The 19082-nt window shown below is 43.2% G+C and overlaps 1 protein-coding gene across 3 annotated transcripts in view; it reads right to left on the bottom strand.

Moving 5' to 3' along the window:
• Positions 1-1425: 1425 nt before the first annotated feature.
• The window catches only part of GPR19 (G protein-coupled receptor 19), a 33245-nt gene continuing 15588 nt past the window's right edge, over positions 1426-19082 (bottom strand). For all 3 annotated transcript variants that reach the window (XM_082348856.1, XM_082348857.1, XM_082348858.1), the window contains one exon: positions 1426-3309. In XM_082348856.1, coding sequence (XP_082204982.1) covers positions 2040-3309 — 1270 coding nt within the window. In that variant the 3' untranslated portion in view covers positions 1426-2039. The remainder of the gene's footprint in view (positions 3310-19082) is intronic.

Genomic DNA, 19082 nt, shown 5'->3' on the forward strand with positions numbered 1-19082 from the left:
AGAATGGAGCTTTGTAATCATCTAGTCTTTTTTGGTTTAAACTGAGACCTAAAATACATATATAAATAAAATTAAAGTAAATTAAATTTTACTTGTTACAATCTAACTTTAAAAAATAAATTAAAAAAAATAAGTACTGGAGGGTCTCTTCTATTTTTTAACAACTCTGAACCACAAAATACAAGGGCCATGTGACATAAACATCTGGCTCATTTTGTCTGGTCAGCCATTGGCTGATAGGATAAGGAAGAATATGTGGAGGAGAAAGAAAAGGAAGAAAATAAAAGACACTGTTTTTATCTTTTGACTTTGATTAAAGAAATCACCTCCACTTAAATGCATCAGCTCTGCAGATGTTTTGTGGATGGAATACTTTATTGTTCTCATTCCTTGCCCCAAATACCAAGCCTCATCTTGTCTTGTTTCCCTGTGTCTGCGAGGTGGGATGTACAGCTTCTTTCCCATTTCAGACGTTTAGCACCACCAGCCCAGGAACCTAGCCACAGCCAAGGAAAAAGTGAGGGCCAGCTCGCTAAATTTCTATACTCTCCTGTTAAGAATGCCACGTTCTCCCAGACCTCAAGATTTCCACGCAGGCAGCAGCCATTAGGCCCACAGAGGTCTGGATGGGTTTGGCTACTCATGCATTCCCTATAGAGAAATCTGTCATGTCAAGGAAAGAGCAACAGACTTGCAGTTAGGGGACCTGAAGGTGAAAAACCGCTCGGTCACACTCCGACTTGGGCAAGTCACGTAGAGATGATAATATGAACATCACAGAATACTTGAGAGGATAAAGTGAGATAATACAGGTAAAATCACTGAACGACTGATATTATTATTTGCAATTCTTGTTAACTAGGGTGTGAAAATGCACACCAGTCTTGTCTGTAAACCCGTTATTGTTTGAATAAGTACATCTTTAAAATGTGCTAGTCCTAGATTTGAAATAACGGAGACCTGGCAACCAGAGAAGAAAATCTCGAGTTACCACAGCCAAAGAAGAGTCTGAGCTTGGTGAGGGTACGACGATACATCCTGGAGAGAGAGGAGGGGCAGGAAGTGCTGGCTGGAGAAACGGCCTCATGTCTGAGTGTCCAGGAGAAAGAAGAAAGTGCTCCTTGCCCTTGCTGTCCTAGGGTATAGGGGCAGCGTCGGGCAGCCAAAGGTGTCTGCCTGAACTGCAGAGCGCAGGGAGATCCCATCTGCACTTCTCCCTTTGGCATTTTCTGGTCTTGCCCAGCCAGGGTCCCTGCTCATTTTCTTGAGTTTAACTCAGAAGAGACGTAAACATCCTGGACACAGCCTAGATGGGACACAGATGTGAGGAAAACAGCACGGCCGCTTCAAATGTTTCAAGGCATCATCAGCTGGTTAGGTTAAGGGAGAATGAAAGAGAGAGAGAAAAAGAGACAGAGACCAAAATTAGGCAACTCTATAAGCTTTCTTTCCCTAAGAATCCTGATTATAATTCGATCACAGAAGACTACCCAGCAAGTTCCAGTATATTCCAATATATGGAGTGCTCTCCAGAACAGATCCGGACAGAAGGTAATGTAAAAACATATACAATATTAACACTTTCTAAATGTTGCTTAGTAGAGAAATTCAAGTCTCTGAAATGTGTCACACAGGAGATTTCATTTGGAACAGAAGCCCATAGTTAACAAAATTTCAGTAGGGAGGAGAAAAAGGAAACAATAAAACCAGGTTGAATCATTAATCAAAGACTGTGTATATGGCTTATGCTTTTTGGACCTAATGGTAAATAAAAAGTAGGAAAGCATTCTTTTTTTTAATGCATGTAACTAATATAGTAAAGGGACTGTTGACCATAAGCTCAAGGTGAAAGCTTCCTCGAAAACAAAAAGCAACTAAAATAAAAAACACGAAAACTAAAATCAATAGTGAGTGCATTTTACAAAATCAAACATTTCCCTCAGAAAGTTGATCGAAAAATATATATAAATAGCTTCTGTTTTTACAGTTAAACGTTTTAATCTCTGGTACATAACAGTAATTGAAAGAATTCTGAGAAATCAGACAAAAGTATTGGGCGGATTTGAATTAATGGGCCAAGCAAGCTTTTTTTCCTTGGCTTCCCTGTCAAATGAACCATAGCTTGAGTCTTTGGCTACAGCTTTGGCCGTGGGGAGGATTTCTGAGACGCCGACATAGTTTTTTTTGGCCATCCTTGAACTGGTTGTGATAGTGTAGGCATTGCTTCGGTAACACTTCATCGAGGACATGCAGAAAGTCTCTTTCATTCCTCTCCTAAAATTGGCATTATAAATGGAATACAGAGTAGGTTTAGAGGCTGAGGAACTAAAGGATATCCATGTGATAGCTGTAAAAACAAGGGAACTTTTCTTATAGTCTCGTTCATGGGGGTGCCACAGCTGAGCAACATGAAAGGGCAGCCAGGAGAGCAAAAACAGAAGATTTAAAATGAGGAACATCTTGATAGTTTTCACTTTTGTCCTCGGGACGATGTTCATCGTCCGCCTCACTGTTCGACCATCGGTGCCGATTCTCCAAATGTATTTTATGACCTTCTGGTAAAATAAGATTATGAGGACGGATGGAATCACAAAGCTCACCAAGAAATGGATGACGGTATAGGCAGTTCCTTCCCAAGAGGAGGGGAGGAAATAGTTACAATGACTGTCCCAGTTGGAGCCATAGAAAAAGAACACGGGGGTCACAAAGGCCGCCTCAAAGATCCAGGACGCTGCAATCATCTTCTTGGCTTTTTCTCTGGACACCTTGAAGCTCAGAGGGTAGACGATGGTGTAGAACCGGTCTATGCAGATGGAGAGGAGAACGTAGACCTGGACGCCCGGGGTGAGATACTGAAAGTAGCGCACGGCCTTGCACGTGGCGCTGCCCAGGGCCCACCGGCCGGTGGTGAACTGCAGCAGGACGAAAGGCATGCCGGCCACGCTGATGAGCAGGTCGGCACACGCCAGGGACACCACGAAGTAGTTGGTGGTGGACTGAGTCCTCCTGCTCCGGTGGATGACCAAACACACCAGGGAATTGCCAAAGATAGAAAACAACCACAGGGCCCCAAAGAAAATGCTGGCTGTGGCCACTTCCCCGGGGTTCGGTCTGTCGCGCACGTCTGTTCCGTTGCTCCTCCAGCCGTGCTCCTCGTAGAGCTCCGTCAGGTCTCGGCTCAGCAGAGGGGAGGCCGTTTCTGTGCAGCTGTGGTTTTGGAGGGGCACCAGAAGTGTAGGAACAACCAAAGGCGGCTTGCTGTTATCCATTCTGTGAGCAAAAACCATATTCATTTTTTCCCTCTTAGTTCTGGATAAGAAAAGAAGAATGAGGCCTCCTGTTAAAACGGTGTTACACGGATTGATTCCTAAGACTAACAATCTTATTTGACGCTTAGATCGGTTGTCATCTGTCAATGAGTAGGACTTGTGTGTTGGCAGGAAAACACGACTACTACCCAGAAAAAGCTCTGGCCCCGTTTCTCTTTCATTTTAGGGCGGTTTCAGCTGATCCCAGCTCAGGCTTTCCCTGGCCTCCCCCTCTCCTGACCTTTAGTCAAATGCGGTGGAACTCACAGCAAACCCCACTCCTACGCTGAACCTTGTTCCCTTCATACGCTGGGGATCACGGAGGGTTAGAGAGCTCAAATCTGGCTCATGGTTAGGGCGTTACCCCCAAATGAAGTGCTGCTGGAATCCTGGGAGGTACGTGAGAAGTTCCTGAATGTCGTAACACTAAAGTAACGAGGCTGCAAGGGAGGAAAACGGGCAGATGGAAACACACAGGCGTCAGCTATGGAAAAAGCGAACAGAAATCTGTGAATACAGACTGACTGGCTACTGGGAACGACCTTGTCCTTACTTATTGTAGAATTTCCATTACAAAAGCATTATGGCAGCACATGGAGCAAACATAACACTTTCACATGAGCCAGAAGTAGCTCATTTAATGACACATAAACATAGCCTGTTTTTTTTTCCGAAAGATGATAGGCCACCTATCAGTGACATATTTTGATGCTATTCTGTTGTTAGTGTTTCACAAAACGACCCTGACTGAGGAATATACAAGATGTCCCCTAATGAATGTGTAACCAGGTTACTAGAAACCTTATGGCATTCAGATGATTATAAGCAACCAACTCTAACTTCACCCAGCCTTTATTTTAACTCTTTTTTCCCTACTATTCAGTGAGGGAAAAAAAAAAAGGTATACTTTTTAATAGGGAAAAAGCCTGTATCATTGTGGGCCATTCAATTAAAATTGAGGTGACTGCTTGCAGTCCGATCATTAGGGTTTAATTTGGTCTGAATCTATTAAGCAGAAAGAGAAAGCACAGCGGCTGAATCCATAATAACCACAGCGATTCCACCTGGCCGGTGGCGCAGGGGAGGGCACACCAGCAAAGGCTCAGCAGGGCTTCCGTCCCTCTCCGGGGCTCCTGTCACTACACCTCACAGAGGAACGTTTCTGGGGTTTAGAGGTGAGATGAAAGAACAGTTCTATATGAAAGAACAGTTCTTAATGACCCATTTTTCCTTGAAGGGTTTTCCCAATGACTTGTGGTAGGGAGAGGGTGTTAATAGATACTGTCCTCACCAAGAAACCACATTCAACAAAAGTCTGGGGCTCAGGGCAATGCACTAAAGGCCAGGTCCAGGTTCCCTTCAAGGCTTTTTTTTTGTCCATGAAACAGCCCTACTTAATTTCTCAAAGAGAAATGTAAGGTAATTAGCCATTTTAATAACTAAAAGACCTTTAAGCATGGCTGACTGGTTGATAGTAAACTGTAAGACTAGCTACCATATTTTCCATATAAAAAATTAGGATACACGGTCTGAAGACAGGACGTAAGATCTAAAATTAGCACTGTCCTAGAAAATCTGGAATGCATGACTGTTATCCTTACAAAATTGAAATAATCTTTTCACCTTTATTTGTGTAAAACCTACAAAATTCCACAAAAAAAAACACCCCAAAACCAAAAAAAAAAAAACCCTACAATTTTTTAAAAAGATTTAAAGTTTAAAAATAAAACAGACGACCTATTTTCCCAGACAGAAAGAGCTGTTCTAAACTCTTGGGGGATGCCTGTGGCCTAAATACAACAGGAGCTGGTAGCACAGGCACTTTCCCATAGCTCCACACACACTTTGAAACCTGTGAACTTCCTTCTGTTTCCTTCTTCCTCTCACAGCAAAACTCTGCCGATGAAACTCAAGATCACCACTACCACCAAAGCGCTGCGAGACCTTCGCCCATCCTCTCCTCCAGCTGCTTTACATCAACTAGTGTGTCCACCAATTTCCCTGACGCCCCGCCCCGGCCCCACACATTCCCGCCTGGAAGCGCAGGACCCCGCTGCTCAGAAATGGGACGAGGGAGCCTGAGAAGTTCTCGAGTCTAGGTCTCCCCTGACTGATGGCACGACTTCTCTGACTGGACCTAAAAGTGCTGCGGCTCTGTTTACTCATTCAATACACCAAGAAACTATGCTAGGTACTAGGAGAACAACGAAAAGTAAGGCTCATAAAAGGGTAAATGTATAAATGAGCTGTCTGCCATAGTATAACTAAATTCTATAATAATTATAATTAGTAGATAAGGAGCTAAGTGACAGAGAAATATAGGGACCCGATTTTTCTTGGGATAGGGGGAAGGAAAGGAAAGGCTTCACAAAGGAGGTGAGGTGTAAGCCGGGGACCTGGAGGATGAAGGTCCCTTCTTCAGGAACACAAGGGGTTTTTTTAAAAAGCCCCAAACATTCCAAGGGAGGGAGAAAGCATGTGGAATGATTTGGGGGTCATCCTTCTAGGGCTGATCTTTTCTGGGCCCTTTTCCCCTTAGAGGTATAGTCTTCTGCAGACCATACCTCCCAGACTATACAGTCTCTAAACGCCCTACAAGCAAACTGACCTACATTTTCCCCATGGTTATAATGAGAGGTTACATTTTCCACATTCATGGGCTGAAATGTGGTCACACAGTGGATAAGAATATACAGAATGGCTGTGGATTCCTTGTTCAGAGAGCATGTTGTTACTCCTTTTCCCAGTTTGTTTTGCTTTAGAGCCATGGTTCTCTAGCTTAGCGACACACTGAACTCTCCCAGGGAGCTTTAAAAAAACATACTGATGCCCGGGTCCTACCCTCAGGGATTCTGATTTAACTGCTCTGGAGTGCAGCCTGGGCATCGGGATGTTTCAGAGTTCCCCAGGTGATCCCAACGTGCAGCCCAGACTAACAATCACTGCTTTAGAATGGCTTCCATGTTTCTGTCTTCTCTCATTAACTATGGGGTCCTGGGAAAAGGGCATTATTCTTTGTCCGTGCTCTACAGCTTCCACTGAAGTTCTTTACGTTAATAATCGCTCGTTGGCTATTTACTGAATTGACTCCATAAGTACAGAGAACTGAAATACAGGCCTCCTACTCTAGGTGGCTCTGCTAGGAGCATTAAATGCAGAGACAGAAAATCACCGTGTGTTCTCAGAGAGCCGAAACGCTGGTGACCACGGAGGCAGGGGAAAACGTGGCTCCAGAGCTGAGCAGGGCAGGTGACACTGAAGTCACCCAGGTCAACTCTCATGTAAGGGACAGTCAAGGTAGTTTAGGTGACCTCAGACAGCCTCCTGCACCCCCTCCCAGAAAACATGGTCTGCCATATTACAACTAAATTCTAGGGTCCCAAAGTAAAAGTTCAGAAAGGTCTCCCCTGCTCCATTAATTTGGAAATAAATACATCTTCAAGGGGGTGTTTCTGAAATACAAGGGCTGCGGAATTCATAATTATGTCTGGGTCATCCATATTCAGTAATTATAGCAGCAACAAGAAAGACTTCTTCACCTCTTTCCTGCTCAACCTGTCTGTTCCCAACCAACTCGGAGACTGCCACATGACACACTCCATTGGGTTGATATTGAGGGCCCCTATTTTAAAATATATCTCTATCTATATATTATCTAAGAGAGGAATTATTCATCTATTGGGCTCTAAGAGATGGGTTTTAATATATAGGTGGGGAAAATGGTGGATGGGTTGACATGGTGTAGAGCTACGGACTGGGGGACCTCTGAAATAATGGGACCCTGGAGAGTCCCATCATTACAGAGGTCTGGGTCTATATATAAGATGATATGTCTATCATTTTATACTGTAATTTTTATTTTGAACGTTGTCTCCCCTGCTGCATTATGAGTTCCTTAAAGACAGTGACTGTGTCCTTATATCCCTGGGGCATACAGATATTAATAAAGGTTTACTGAATACATAAATGGATAGAGGTGTTAAGAAAAATCATCCAATACTTGAAAATAAGGCACAGAGAGCATAGCATAAGTTTTTTTTTTTGGCTGCACCCTGTCCAGGGATCGAACCCAAGCCCCTGCATTGGAAGCGTGGAGTCTTAACCACTGGACCGCCAGGGAGGTCCCCATAGCATAACATTTTAATGTCATGCTACGACATTGTTAAATGGGCTTCCCCAAGGATCATTTAATTCTCTGGAAGAATGTATCTGTGCTTGATTTTGCTATTACTATATGACTAGCACCCAGACATTACACGCTAACATGCAAATTTCTGTCTAGTAGAAAAAATAACCCCAAAGGTTATAGACTTATTGCCCTGTAGGGCAGTAACCAGCTCTGTGCCTCCTAGCAATCTTATGCTCACATTATTTAAGGAAACAAACAACAGCAACGACAAAAAACCCTATAAATATCCATTTATTCAAATGCTCTTGGAAGCAACCTTATTAGCTCATCAGTTCCTTCAGTAATAAGTTAATAAATCTTTGACATGGTGTTCATTCTATATTTGAATGAGAGTCATGATGAATGACAGTCATGATTTTAACTTTTTGAAAATCGTATTTTGATGGATGGCTGAATGTATGAATGATTAGAAACTAATGAGAGGACCACAAAGAGGAACAGAGGGGCACAGATGAGAAACTGTGTTTACTTCACAGTTTGCCAGCGGCTATTCCTGGATAAGCATATCCTTGCTGGTTAGGTTTCTTCTAGACTCAAAAAACCCTAACAACGGATTTCTTTTTCCCTCCTGAAATTATAAAGATCCACAGATGTTCTCATAATATAGGAAGACCATTTTTTTCTGACATTTGTTTAAAAATTTAATGGCAAATTAGAATTTTATAATGTTGAATATTTATATGATTTGGTTGGAAAAAAAAAAATGAACGGAAACATTTTCTGTAGAATGGAAAGTATCTGCTGCACCTAAGCAGATACATTGGCTGTTTACTAATGAGCAGTGAGATTAATTACAATGATGACAGTATTTATAACATTACTACTACCAAGAGTTAGTATTTATTTTGTGCTTATTACGTGTCTGGTACTTCATATGCGTAGCCCTTCGAGGTAGGTAACATGATTAGCCCTGTTTTACAATTGAGAAAAACTGAAGTTCTTCCCCAGGGTCATACTGTTGGAAAGCCACAGTGGGCTGGATGTGAATTCAGACAGTCAAACTGGCTGTACATGGACTTCTCAATCAAACATAGGAATATAAAGTTATTCCCCCACAGCCTCTTGCTACCCACAGATACATCTGTTCAATATGCTAGCTGAGAAATATGTGACACAGTGAACATTTGGGGGAAAAAAATCACTCCCACTATATACTGCACAGAGGCTTAGCATCAAAAGTGCAGTAGAAATGTTGGTCTAGAAATACAGCCTTTCTTCAGAATAAAGAATGTGAGAATATTGGAAATTCATTATCGCAGATGATTAACTTGTTGCCTTTTAAATGCAGAATGAGGGGCTTCCCTGGTGGCGCAGTGGTTGAGAATCTGCCTGCCAGTGCAGGAGACACGGGTTCGAGCCCTGGTCTGGGAAGATCCCACATGCAGCGGAGCAACTAGGCCCGTGAGCCACAACTACTGAGCCTGCGCGTCTGGAGCCTGTGCTCCTCAATAAGAGAGGCCGCGATAGTGAGAGGCCCGCGCACCGCGATGAAGAGAGGCCCCCGCTTGCCACAACTAGAGAAAGCCCTCGCACAGAAACGAAGACCCAACACAGCCAAAAATTAATTAATTAATTAAATGTGGAATGAAAGCAGAACTCTAGACTTCAGTTTGATTAAAGGGCAGAAAAAGTTTGATCAATAGTATTTCCCTGAGTAGGAAATTCTCTTTTAAATTTTAATTGTTGTAATTTAGGAAATATAATGCTGGTAGATATTTTCCTTAAATCTTTCACTGTTATGTAGGCTTGATTTACCTATATATGAAATAAGAATGAAACAGAGGTAGACTGGGACTGGCTTGCATGGGGCTCCTCAGAGCCAGCTGTGCACATTCCTTCCCAACTCCAAGTTCAGTGACATCATGTTGGTATCATGAATCAGCCATGGTAGGAATATTCACACCATGAAACGGACAAACATCACAAATAGGTTTTTTCCCTGAAGAGCCAGTTGTTAAACGTTGACCAGCCCACCGCTTCCAGTAGGGCAGAGTTTACAGGGCAACCTATCCCAAAGTCCTGAACTTACACACATCCCTGAATTTACAAATGGCTAAGGAGGTCCCATAGGCTCTTCAGAAGCTTGCTGAGTTCCTATCTTGCTTTCCGGCTCTGAGCTATGGCTCTGGTGTGGACACTGAGCTATGTGCTTTACAGAACCATGTTAAGGCCCAGGTAGCCACCAGCATGACTGTGGTGGGGAACAGGAAAACCAGAGAGACAGAGACACGTTCTCATAATGTGCCACCCAGATGGGGCTGCCAGATAAAACACAGGATGCCCAGTTAAATGTGAATTTCAGATAAATAACACATAATTTTTTAGCATAAGTATGTCCCATGTAATATCCCCTACAATATTTAACTGGTGTCCTGTATTTTTATTAGCTAAATCTGACAAACCTACACACCCAGAACATAATCTTCTGCTGAAAAACATTTATTTTTCATCTCACAATACAGCAATATTGCAAAGTGGTTATGTGTGCAGGCTTTGAAGCAGACAGCTGAAGTATGCGTCCTTCCTCTGTCACTCACTAACTAGTTGTGTGACCCAAAACAAGTTATCTAACCCGCTTGATTCCAGTGTTCTCATCTGTAAAATGGGGACAATTAGTCCCTATCTCATTTGATTATTATGAGGATTAAATGAGATAACAGATGCACAGGAGTTAAATGAGTTATTACAAGTCAATCTGTCTGGTATGAGAAAAACACTCAATAAGTGTTATCCTACTGTAGTTCTAAAACACACCTAGCTTGGTGTCTGGCACATAGCGAGTGCTGAAAAAATTAGCACTCTTACTACTGTCAGCCCATAAAAGTCTTCTAAGCCATATGACAAGCAAAGTTTAGTAACCACATCACATACTATAGTGATAGCACTAACATTAGTCACATAATTTAGCATTGTTAAGGATGAATGGCTTTTGTGAAGGGGCCTGGGTACCTAATCATCATTCACAACATTGTTTTTAAGGGGAAAGTCATTGGGGTCCAAATAAATAAACATAACCTTTCTCCAAGATGGGGATGATTTTTTAGTGACATGTTAGCCAGATAAAACCTTTTTCTATACCCTAAACCAAAAGATGTAATATAACTGGATTGACTATGTGTTTCTCAAAAGCATATAGAGTCTATCCTGCTTAAATTATTTCCTTTAGATAATTTTGAATAATTGCAAAAGAACCTCATACTTTCAGTGAAAACCAAGTTTCTTCTCCACCATCTGAGACCACTAGCATCACGACTTATAAGCCTGGAATTTTCCCTAATGTCCTTTTCCCTTTCCTCCTGTTATATAAGATATATAAATATTCCTCCGTAATATTTCCAGGTCTACGCCTTTCAATCTGTTTCCCAACTGGGATCAAGCAGTTTCCTGAGATCAGACTTGGCACGTTTTCTTTTTGTTTGAATATTGGTTATGCTTTCAAGGAGAACATGATTTTTTGAACAGAGAAGGATTTTCAGAACAGCCTCTTCTAACATCACAAAATAACCCATAATGACATTTCTCGGTGAGAAACTCTAGATATCTAGATTTAAGGAACTATTCCTCTTCTATCACCTTTACCTTTCTTTGTTCTTTACATGAATTCTAAAATATTAGAAATAAACAAAGTCAGCATCCTTGGCGTGATTTCCAGAAACCAGGAAGGCTTCTATCACCATCAGAGCATCATTCTTTTAAAGTCAAAGTCCCATTTTAGTATATATGCTGCCGAAGTGAGCACCAAAGTTCCATTTAAAATGTAACCACTACTTAAAGAGTAAATTTTTTTACATATTATCAGTAGAGCAGTGACCTCTGAGACCCCGTCTATCTCTGAGATCTATGATCTCAGAAAGGAGCCTGAGCTTCACCCCATGTGGAGGTTTATGTTGACCACGAGCTGCAATTCTCCCCAAATTCTCTGCAAACCAAGTTGCAGGAGAAAATGTTAGGTCATACTGGCTCCTCTTTGGGGGAATGTATAAAGGACACTATCCAGTATTTCCCACCCTAACTGCCACTTAGTAGGGTTCTGTGTGGAATGGTTTAATAACACAGAACTTCCCTCCCTACTGTTCTCACAAAGTCAGTGGTCAGATAAAATGGGAAAGAAAAAGAAAAAGAAACACCAAGAAACCTCACCGTAAGAAATGACTAATTTGTTATGATGGTATATGCAAAGTAGTCCTCAATCACACAAAATATCCAAATTTTTAACACTTAGTATGAGCCAGGATTGTGCTAAACGTTGGGGATACAGAAGTTAACTAGACAGACAAGGTCTCTGCTTTTATGGAGCTTTCCTCTAGTGGGAGAAACAGTATTACACAGCTAAATAAGAAAAATTACACAATTAATAAAGAAATAGTTACTGCTATGGAGAAAAATAAAGCAGAATGGGGAACCAAAATGGATGGGAAATGGAGGGCAGATGGTTGGTTGGTTACCCAATGGCCATTCCCAACTCCTTCCTTGCCTTCCTCTCTCCTGAGGCTGAAAAGGAAAGATAATCACTTCCCAGCATTCCTTGCAGCTAGGGGTGGTCACATCAACATCACCTGCTTCTGGCTACTGAGACAAGAGAAGGCCTCCTGGCAGGGTGCTGGAAGGCTCTTGGGAAAAATCTTTCTTAATAAAAGGAAAAGTGCGTGTGGGGAGTGTTCTCTCTTATGGACCTGGCTGCCCCTCACCTCCTGCCTTTGAAAACTGTCACGTGATGATGTCAGGGCACTGGGTGGGATGTTATGAGGTCAAGGGAGGTCCTAAGACTCACAAAGATATCATGCAGTGCCCTGACACTGTGGTACTGCTAGGACACCTGCCTCCAGACTACTTGTTAAATAAGTAGTAGGTTCCTTTATGGCTTAAGCCCTTTTTGAGTTTTCAGTTATTTGCCTCTAAATGCATCCTGACAGATACAGGGTCTTATTTCAGATACAGTCACCAGAGAAGGATTCTCTGAAGAAGTGACACTAGAGCTGAAACCCCAATGACAGGAAGCCAGCCATGTGGAAATTAGAATAGCATTCTAGGCAGAAGGAACAATGAGTGCAAAGGTCCTGGGGCAGGAACGAGCTTGTTACGTGGCTGGAGCATATGAATGTGGAAGAAAATGAGATAATCAGAAACGTAGGCAGGGGTCAGATCACATATGGCACTGCAGGGCACCGGCGTTAGTCTTATTGCAGTGAAATCCATTGCAGGTTTTAAGCAACAGAGGGATATGAGCATGACCTGATTTGTGCTTTAAAAATACAACTTTAGTTGCTGTGTAGGTGGCGGAGAGTAGAAGAAGGGAGACCAGCTAAGAGGCTCTTACAGTAACCTAGGTACATGATGATGGTGGCTCGGACCAGGGCAGTAGCAGTGTAGGTGGAAAAAAAGTAGATAGACATTGAAAATATTTAGGAGACGACAGAGCCACCAAGATTTGCTGATGTTAGGGGATGGGGATGACTCCTAGGTTTGAGGGTCTGAGATGGGGCAAGAAAAAGTCTGGGGAGCTGGAAATCAACAATTCTATTTTGGCTGAGTTAAATTCCTATTAGATATCCAAGCAGAGCTACCCAGTTCGCCCCTGAATATATAAGTTTGGAGAAACGTCTCTTCAGATTCTTTGCCCATTTTTATTAATTCATTCATCATTCCATAAACATATTTTAAGATCATACTACGTGCCAGAACGTACTGTGCTAAGAACTGGATATACAATGGCAAACAAAACTGTCCCTACCCTTATGAAGGTCACAGTCTAATTAGTTGTGGAGGAGTGGAGAGAAGAGTAAGAAATAAGCACAAATAAAGACAGTAAGTTGTAATAAGTTCTACAAAAGAAGTGTTATAAGAGAGCTTGGCAGGAGGCCCCTCTCTTGGGCTGGGAGGTTCTGGAAGCCATGGAGGCAGGAGAAGCAGGGACAGAGAACAGGGTCACCTACGGTAGACTCGCCAGGACTCCTGCTGCAGACAGACGGCAGGACAAGGAAATCTGGTCACCACGCTGCCCCGGATCCCCAGCCTCCTTCCAGATCCTGAACAATGTTTCAGGCTCCTTGAGGCCTGGCCTTAGGACTGCTCTTGTGATAGGCTGTTGTGCTTAAGTTGGCTCAGAATTCTTTGCAGTGAAAAGAACCTATCACATGGGGGTAGGGAAGAGAGAAAGCGAGGTGGGGCCTGGAGGGACAAAGTGCCTCTGGGAAATTCCTTTCACTCTTGTGCCACAGATTGGCTCCCCTATTCTCCCTCCCCACTGCGCACTGTGTGCCCATCAGGTCATTTCAGCTGTGAGCAAAGAACACCTTCTTTCTGCTGAGAGAGGAAGAAAGGGGGGAGGAGAGGAGGTCTGGCTCACTGCCCTGCAGGTCACTGCTGCATGGGGTCAGTGGCTGCCCACCGATAACTGCAGTTGGGAGACTCCACCGCCTGGTACAGAGACAGGATACGCTGTTGAGATACTGATGTGCGTGCGCTGTGCTCCTTGCTAGGACTGTTCTCCTATCCCCTTCGGAGGATGAACCCAGGCCCAAAGTACTGCCTTGTCTTAGAGGAGAGTTGTCTCACCGGGCCTGAGACAAACCTGTTTCCTTGGCTCTTGTCTTCTGGAAGCTGAGTTCTCTGGGGGGATTTCTGCAGAGGGGAGGAGGGAGAAACAAGGACCTCTGAGCCAGGAATGTGGCTGTGCCCCCCTGGAGCCCTGCAAAGGGGAGTCCTGGACAAGCACAAGGGAGCTTTTGAGGATGATGAAAATGTTCTGAAATTGGATTATGTGATGGTTGTACAACTCTGTAAATGGAACAAAAGTCACTGACTTGTACCCTTAAAGTGAGTGAATTTAATGGTATGTAAATAAAGCAGTTAAAAAGAAAAGGTAGGCCTGGGACCCTTGCCTCACTTTCACGCTGTGCTCCAGGTAAGGGACCGGTGGTGCTGGAGGCATGTCCAAGGAATAGAGCTCCCCAGCTGGAGAAGAGGCCACTGCTGCAGGGCGGGGGTGGAGGTGTCCCGAAGCAGCAGGTCCGTCAGCCTTCAAGGACACACACCAGCTCAGGCCATAATTACATCTCTGCTACAATCAGAGGAGATCCAGGCCTAGAGGGACCGCCCTACACGTTGTGCTGTGTGTAAGAGCCCCAGGGCCTAGAAAGAGGAAGACAGTCCCAGGAGTGTCTGTCACCAACTTCCCATTATCCTGGTAGGATGGAGCCTCGCTATTATTTAAAGGAAATAATGTGTGAAGTAGGCAGAATGGCCCCCCAAAGATGCCCATGCCCCAATCCTGGAACCTGTGAATATGTTACATTACATAGTAAAAGGGACTCGGCATATACAATTAAGGTTATGAAACTTAAAATGGGAAGATGATCCTGGATTATCCAGGGGGACCCAAACTAATGAGCCCTTACAAAGAGAGAACTTTCTCGGCTAGTAGCAGAGAGATGCGGCAGAAGCCAGAGAGAGATTCCAAGCGTGAGAAGGAATCAACATGCTGTTCTGGCTCTGAGATGCCGGGGCCCACATGCAAGAACCAGGGAGAGGCCTCTGGGAGTTACCGGTGGCCCACAACGGAGAGCCATCAAAGAAACGTGACCTTGGTCCTAAAGCACGAGGCACTGGATTCTGCCAGCCACCGAAATGAGCTTGGAAGGGGAATCGTCCCTGGAGCCTCTAAAAAGGAGCATGGTCCTGCCAACACCTTGAAGCCTTGTGAGACTCTAAACAGAGAAACTGGCCAAGCCCACGCACTCCTGACCTGCAGAACTGTGATGTAATAAATGGCCGTTATTGTAAGCCACTAAGTTTGTGTTAATTTGTGACAGGAGCAATAGAAACTAATTCAGTGTAGCATCTGTTATATAACTGAGTGTGAAAACTGAAACTCATACCAGCCATTCTATCACTTTCCACTACCCCACCATCATCTAGAATATTAGAAACCCCCAAAAGCTTACTTCACCTTAAATGCTAGACTGGAGACTAAGAAACCTAAGTTGTAATTCTGATTATAAGCACTGAACAGCAAGTCAAGAGGCCCAGGTCTTATTTTTACATCAGTGTAAGGACCTTAAGTAAATTAATCTCCCTGAATCTCTATTTCCATGTCTGCAACATGAATGAGTTGGTCTAGATGATTTCTAGGGTCATTTTTGCTCTATGAATTACAACTGATAGGTAGACATTGTGACGAGCAACACACTTTCATTTAACTTTTAATCCACCACTTTCACCTGGCGGAGAGTGCATCCTGAAAGTGCATTGTGATGGGAGGACACGGAAGCTGTTTAGGGCTGCTGGGGCCCAGTTCTTGAGCCTCTGCTGTCCAAGATTGGTAGTCCTGGGTCTCCAAAGGAGAGATGCACTGTACCAGCCAAGCCCTCCTCACTAATTATCCTGGATGTGCCAATAATCTCTTACTGAAGATTCCTTGCAAGAAGTGGTCTGGTCTAAGAAGACCTGCCACCTGTGTTTGCTTCCCATCCCATGTAACACCAAACTTCTCAGCAGGGAGAAACACTTGCTAGAACCCCTGACTGTCCTCGACCAACTTTCCACACCTCTCCTCCTAGTAAGGGATCTTTCAAATTTTGAAGAAAACAATTTGGCCCCAGAATTTGCAGCTCGCCAAATTCAATTTAATTTATTACAACAAACATTTTTTGAATAGTTGCCGTGTGCTCATTGAGTCCAAGTTTGGGAGGGAAATGTTCAGTTTTATGTCCAATGTCTGATTTCAGTATCAACATCTTTAGTTGTACGACTGAAATAGGAAAGGGGTGGGGGAGGCAAAGACCAGACTCATTACACTCAAAGCAAAGAGCTGTACAGTAGATATGATTTATAGCTATTTGAAAAGAAGGTGAAGGATTCGTTAAGAACCGAGTGTAAGCACCGAACAGGGAGTTACTAAGAACTTCCGTTTTTCAAAAGCATTTACATTCTGTCTCGCATCAAGTTCACATCAACACTCTGGGGAAATTTTGATCTGCACCACTGTCTTCAATCAGGGCTTTCCAAGAAAGCAACCTTCAAGTTCATGGAGCAGAAGTTAGATTTGAATTTGCAGTAACATGTATTTTTCATGGGCAAATTATGCAACTATATATGTGGTCAGATGTGACTGAAAATATGGCTGAACATGTATTTGCATATGTTTCACATGGTTAATATATTTTTTAGTGGCATATATTTTTAGACATTTTGTAAGTTAAAATGCTACTGCTATCACTTCTCAGTGCTTATTTTAATCCTCTCTGCATATCAGCAATGATTGACCAAAATCACCAACACCAGCAATTTTCAACCTCTTCTTCAGAGGCAGATGTGACAAATGTGTCCATACATGTGATACACTCCTACGGACACAACCAGAATTACGTGCAACACCAGGAGCTCAGCCTACAATCTTCAACCTAAGAAGTCATGTTGAAAAGAAAATAATTATGTAGATATCCTTACATTTATTCTAATTAGTTTTTTTAAAAAATGAATCACCGGCAAACTTTGGTATTTTATTAGCTAGAAATTATTTGCAACAGACATTTTTTGTTTGGGACATATTCTGACACTTTGGTTGATAAGCACTGCCCTGCTATACCATCAGTGTACACCTGAAATCTGAATTCTTGAAGGCTAAGGGTGCCTGACACATAGAACCAGGGAAAAGGTAATAAGAGAGAGAAACATGGCTATTCTCCACACTGGGCAACGGTGGGACATGACAAACCTGTTACAAAAGTCTAGCATTTACCTGGAAATAATTAATTTCCTACCTATGCTCTTTAAAGCCACTGACATCCCAGGGAGTTTTCATAGCCTGCCTCCAAATTCAAAGGTGTATAGTCCCTTCTTTAGATGTAGAAGAAAATAACTCTGAACACATTTAAAATGTGAAGAGGCTACGTTATCTCAACCATAATGCATGGTTGACAGCACGGGCTCTTAGACTAGTGGTTCAGAGGTCATTTTGCCTCCCAGGGGACATGTGGCACTATCAGGAGACATTCTTGGTTGTCACAACTCGGGGAGGAAAGTGTTGACGTCTGGTAGGTAGAGGCCAGGGATGCTGCTAAACATTCCACAATGAAGAGGACAGCCTCCCCCCGACCCCCAGCAGAGAATTATCTGACCCAAGAGGCCAATAGTGCTGAGACTGAGAAACCCTGCTCGCAAGCCAACCTGCCTGGGTTTCAAATCACCTGTTAACCTATATAAGTTACTATACATCTATGTGCTTATTGAGTGTCTTTACCAGTAAAATTAGGATAAAAACAGTATCCACCTTCTTGACTTGTTGTGAGAATAAAATAAATGACACAGACAGGAGCTAAGAACAATGTCTGGAAAAAAGCTAGTGTTTAACAAATGTTTACTTTCATTGAAAAAGACTAAGAAAACATTTTAAAATAAGTTGTTTCTAGGTGGCCAGACCATGACTGATTTTTATTTTCATTACACTTTTATATTTCTTTATATTTTCCAAAGTTTCTAGAACTGTATTTGTATTACCCTAATATCCAAAAACATTTGTTTTTTTTGAAGAATGTAGAGGAAAGAACTTTACTTTGTGACACAGTGGAAAGAGCACAGAATCAGAAAGACCTGGATTCAGATCCTGGCTTTATTTGCTGTGTGTGACTTGGGGCAGATTAGTTACTCTGAGCTTCAGTTTCCAGATCAGAAACTGGAGCTAATAATGCATATCAGAGAGTTTCCATCAGGATTAAACATGATAGACATCCAGTGCCTTGGAAATATGCTGAATGACAGGCTCCAAGAGATGAGTGCTTTCAAAGTTTGGCCCAGGAAAAATGACTCTATAAACAGGGAAATACATTCATGATGGTACCTCCCCTCTTGCTTTTTAAAGTGTCCTCTTGGAGAAGCCACCTCCCATCTCAACCCACTGTTTGCCTGGGTTCAGAGGAGAAATTGCATCCACACTTTGGTCCTTCTCTCTATTCTTTCCACCTCCCCACATATACATCCTAGCAAAGGACCCGATCATTCAGCAGGCAGGGCTTACTAGCAGCGGGAAGTTACTAAGAGTGAAAAGCACGACCCAGGCATCACTCTCACATGCCCACTGAGGGACACGTTCATTGTCCTTCTTCTTGTTTCTTCTTTCATCCCTAGCCTCCAAGCTGAAAGCATTCTTGGCAAGGCCTCTCCTCCAGAGGAACGCTCCACTTTCTCTCTATTCTATCTTCTCCTGTTCAGCTGGTAGAGAGGACTGCCCCCTTTCAGCTTTGAGAGGGATGAGTGGGAAGCCCAGAGAGGCTTCCAGATCGAAGCCTCTTGTGTGCACTAGCCTGGCTCATCTGAGAAGGCCGGCGAGCGTGCGGTGGGCAGGCAGCACTGGCCTGGCTGTACTGTGCTTCCAGCAGGGCTGTTCCTTTTCCACCCCTCATTCACTCCAGGTCACACTAAAGACCAGGAGGATGAGTAGACAGGCTCCAAGGACCCAAACCTTAACCACAAACCCCACTCTTAATGCTCCTTAATGACTTAATCAGATGGAAAAAGAATAGAATAGGATATATTTGTGTATATTATCAGGAGGGGTGACTATTTTAAGCCAGGTTAGCCGCCTGCTA

Source organism: Balaenoptera borealis, assembly GCF_965194805.1.
Source record: "Balaenoptera borealis genome assembly, chromosome: 13".
Lineage (NCBI taxonomy): Eukaryota > Metazoa > Chordata > Mammalia > Artiodactyla > Balaenopteridae > Balaenoptera > Balaenoptera borealis.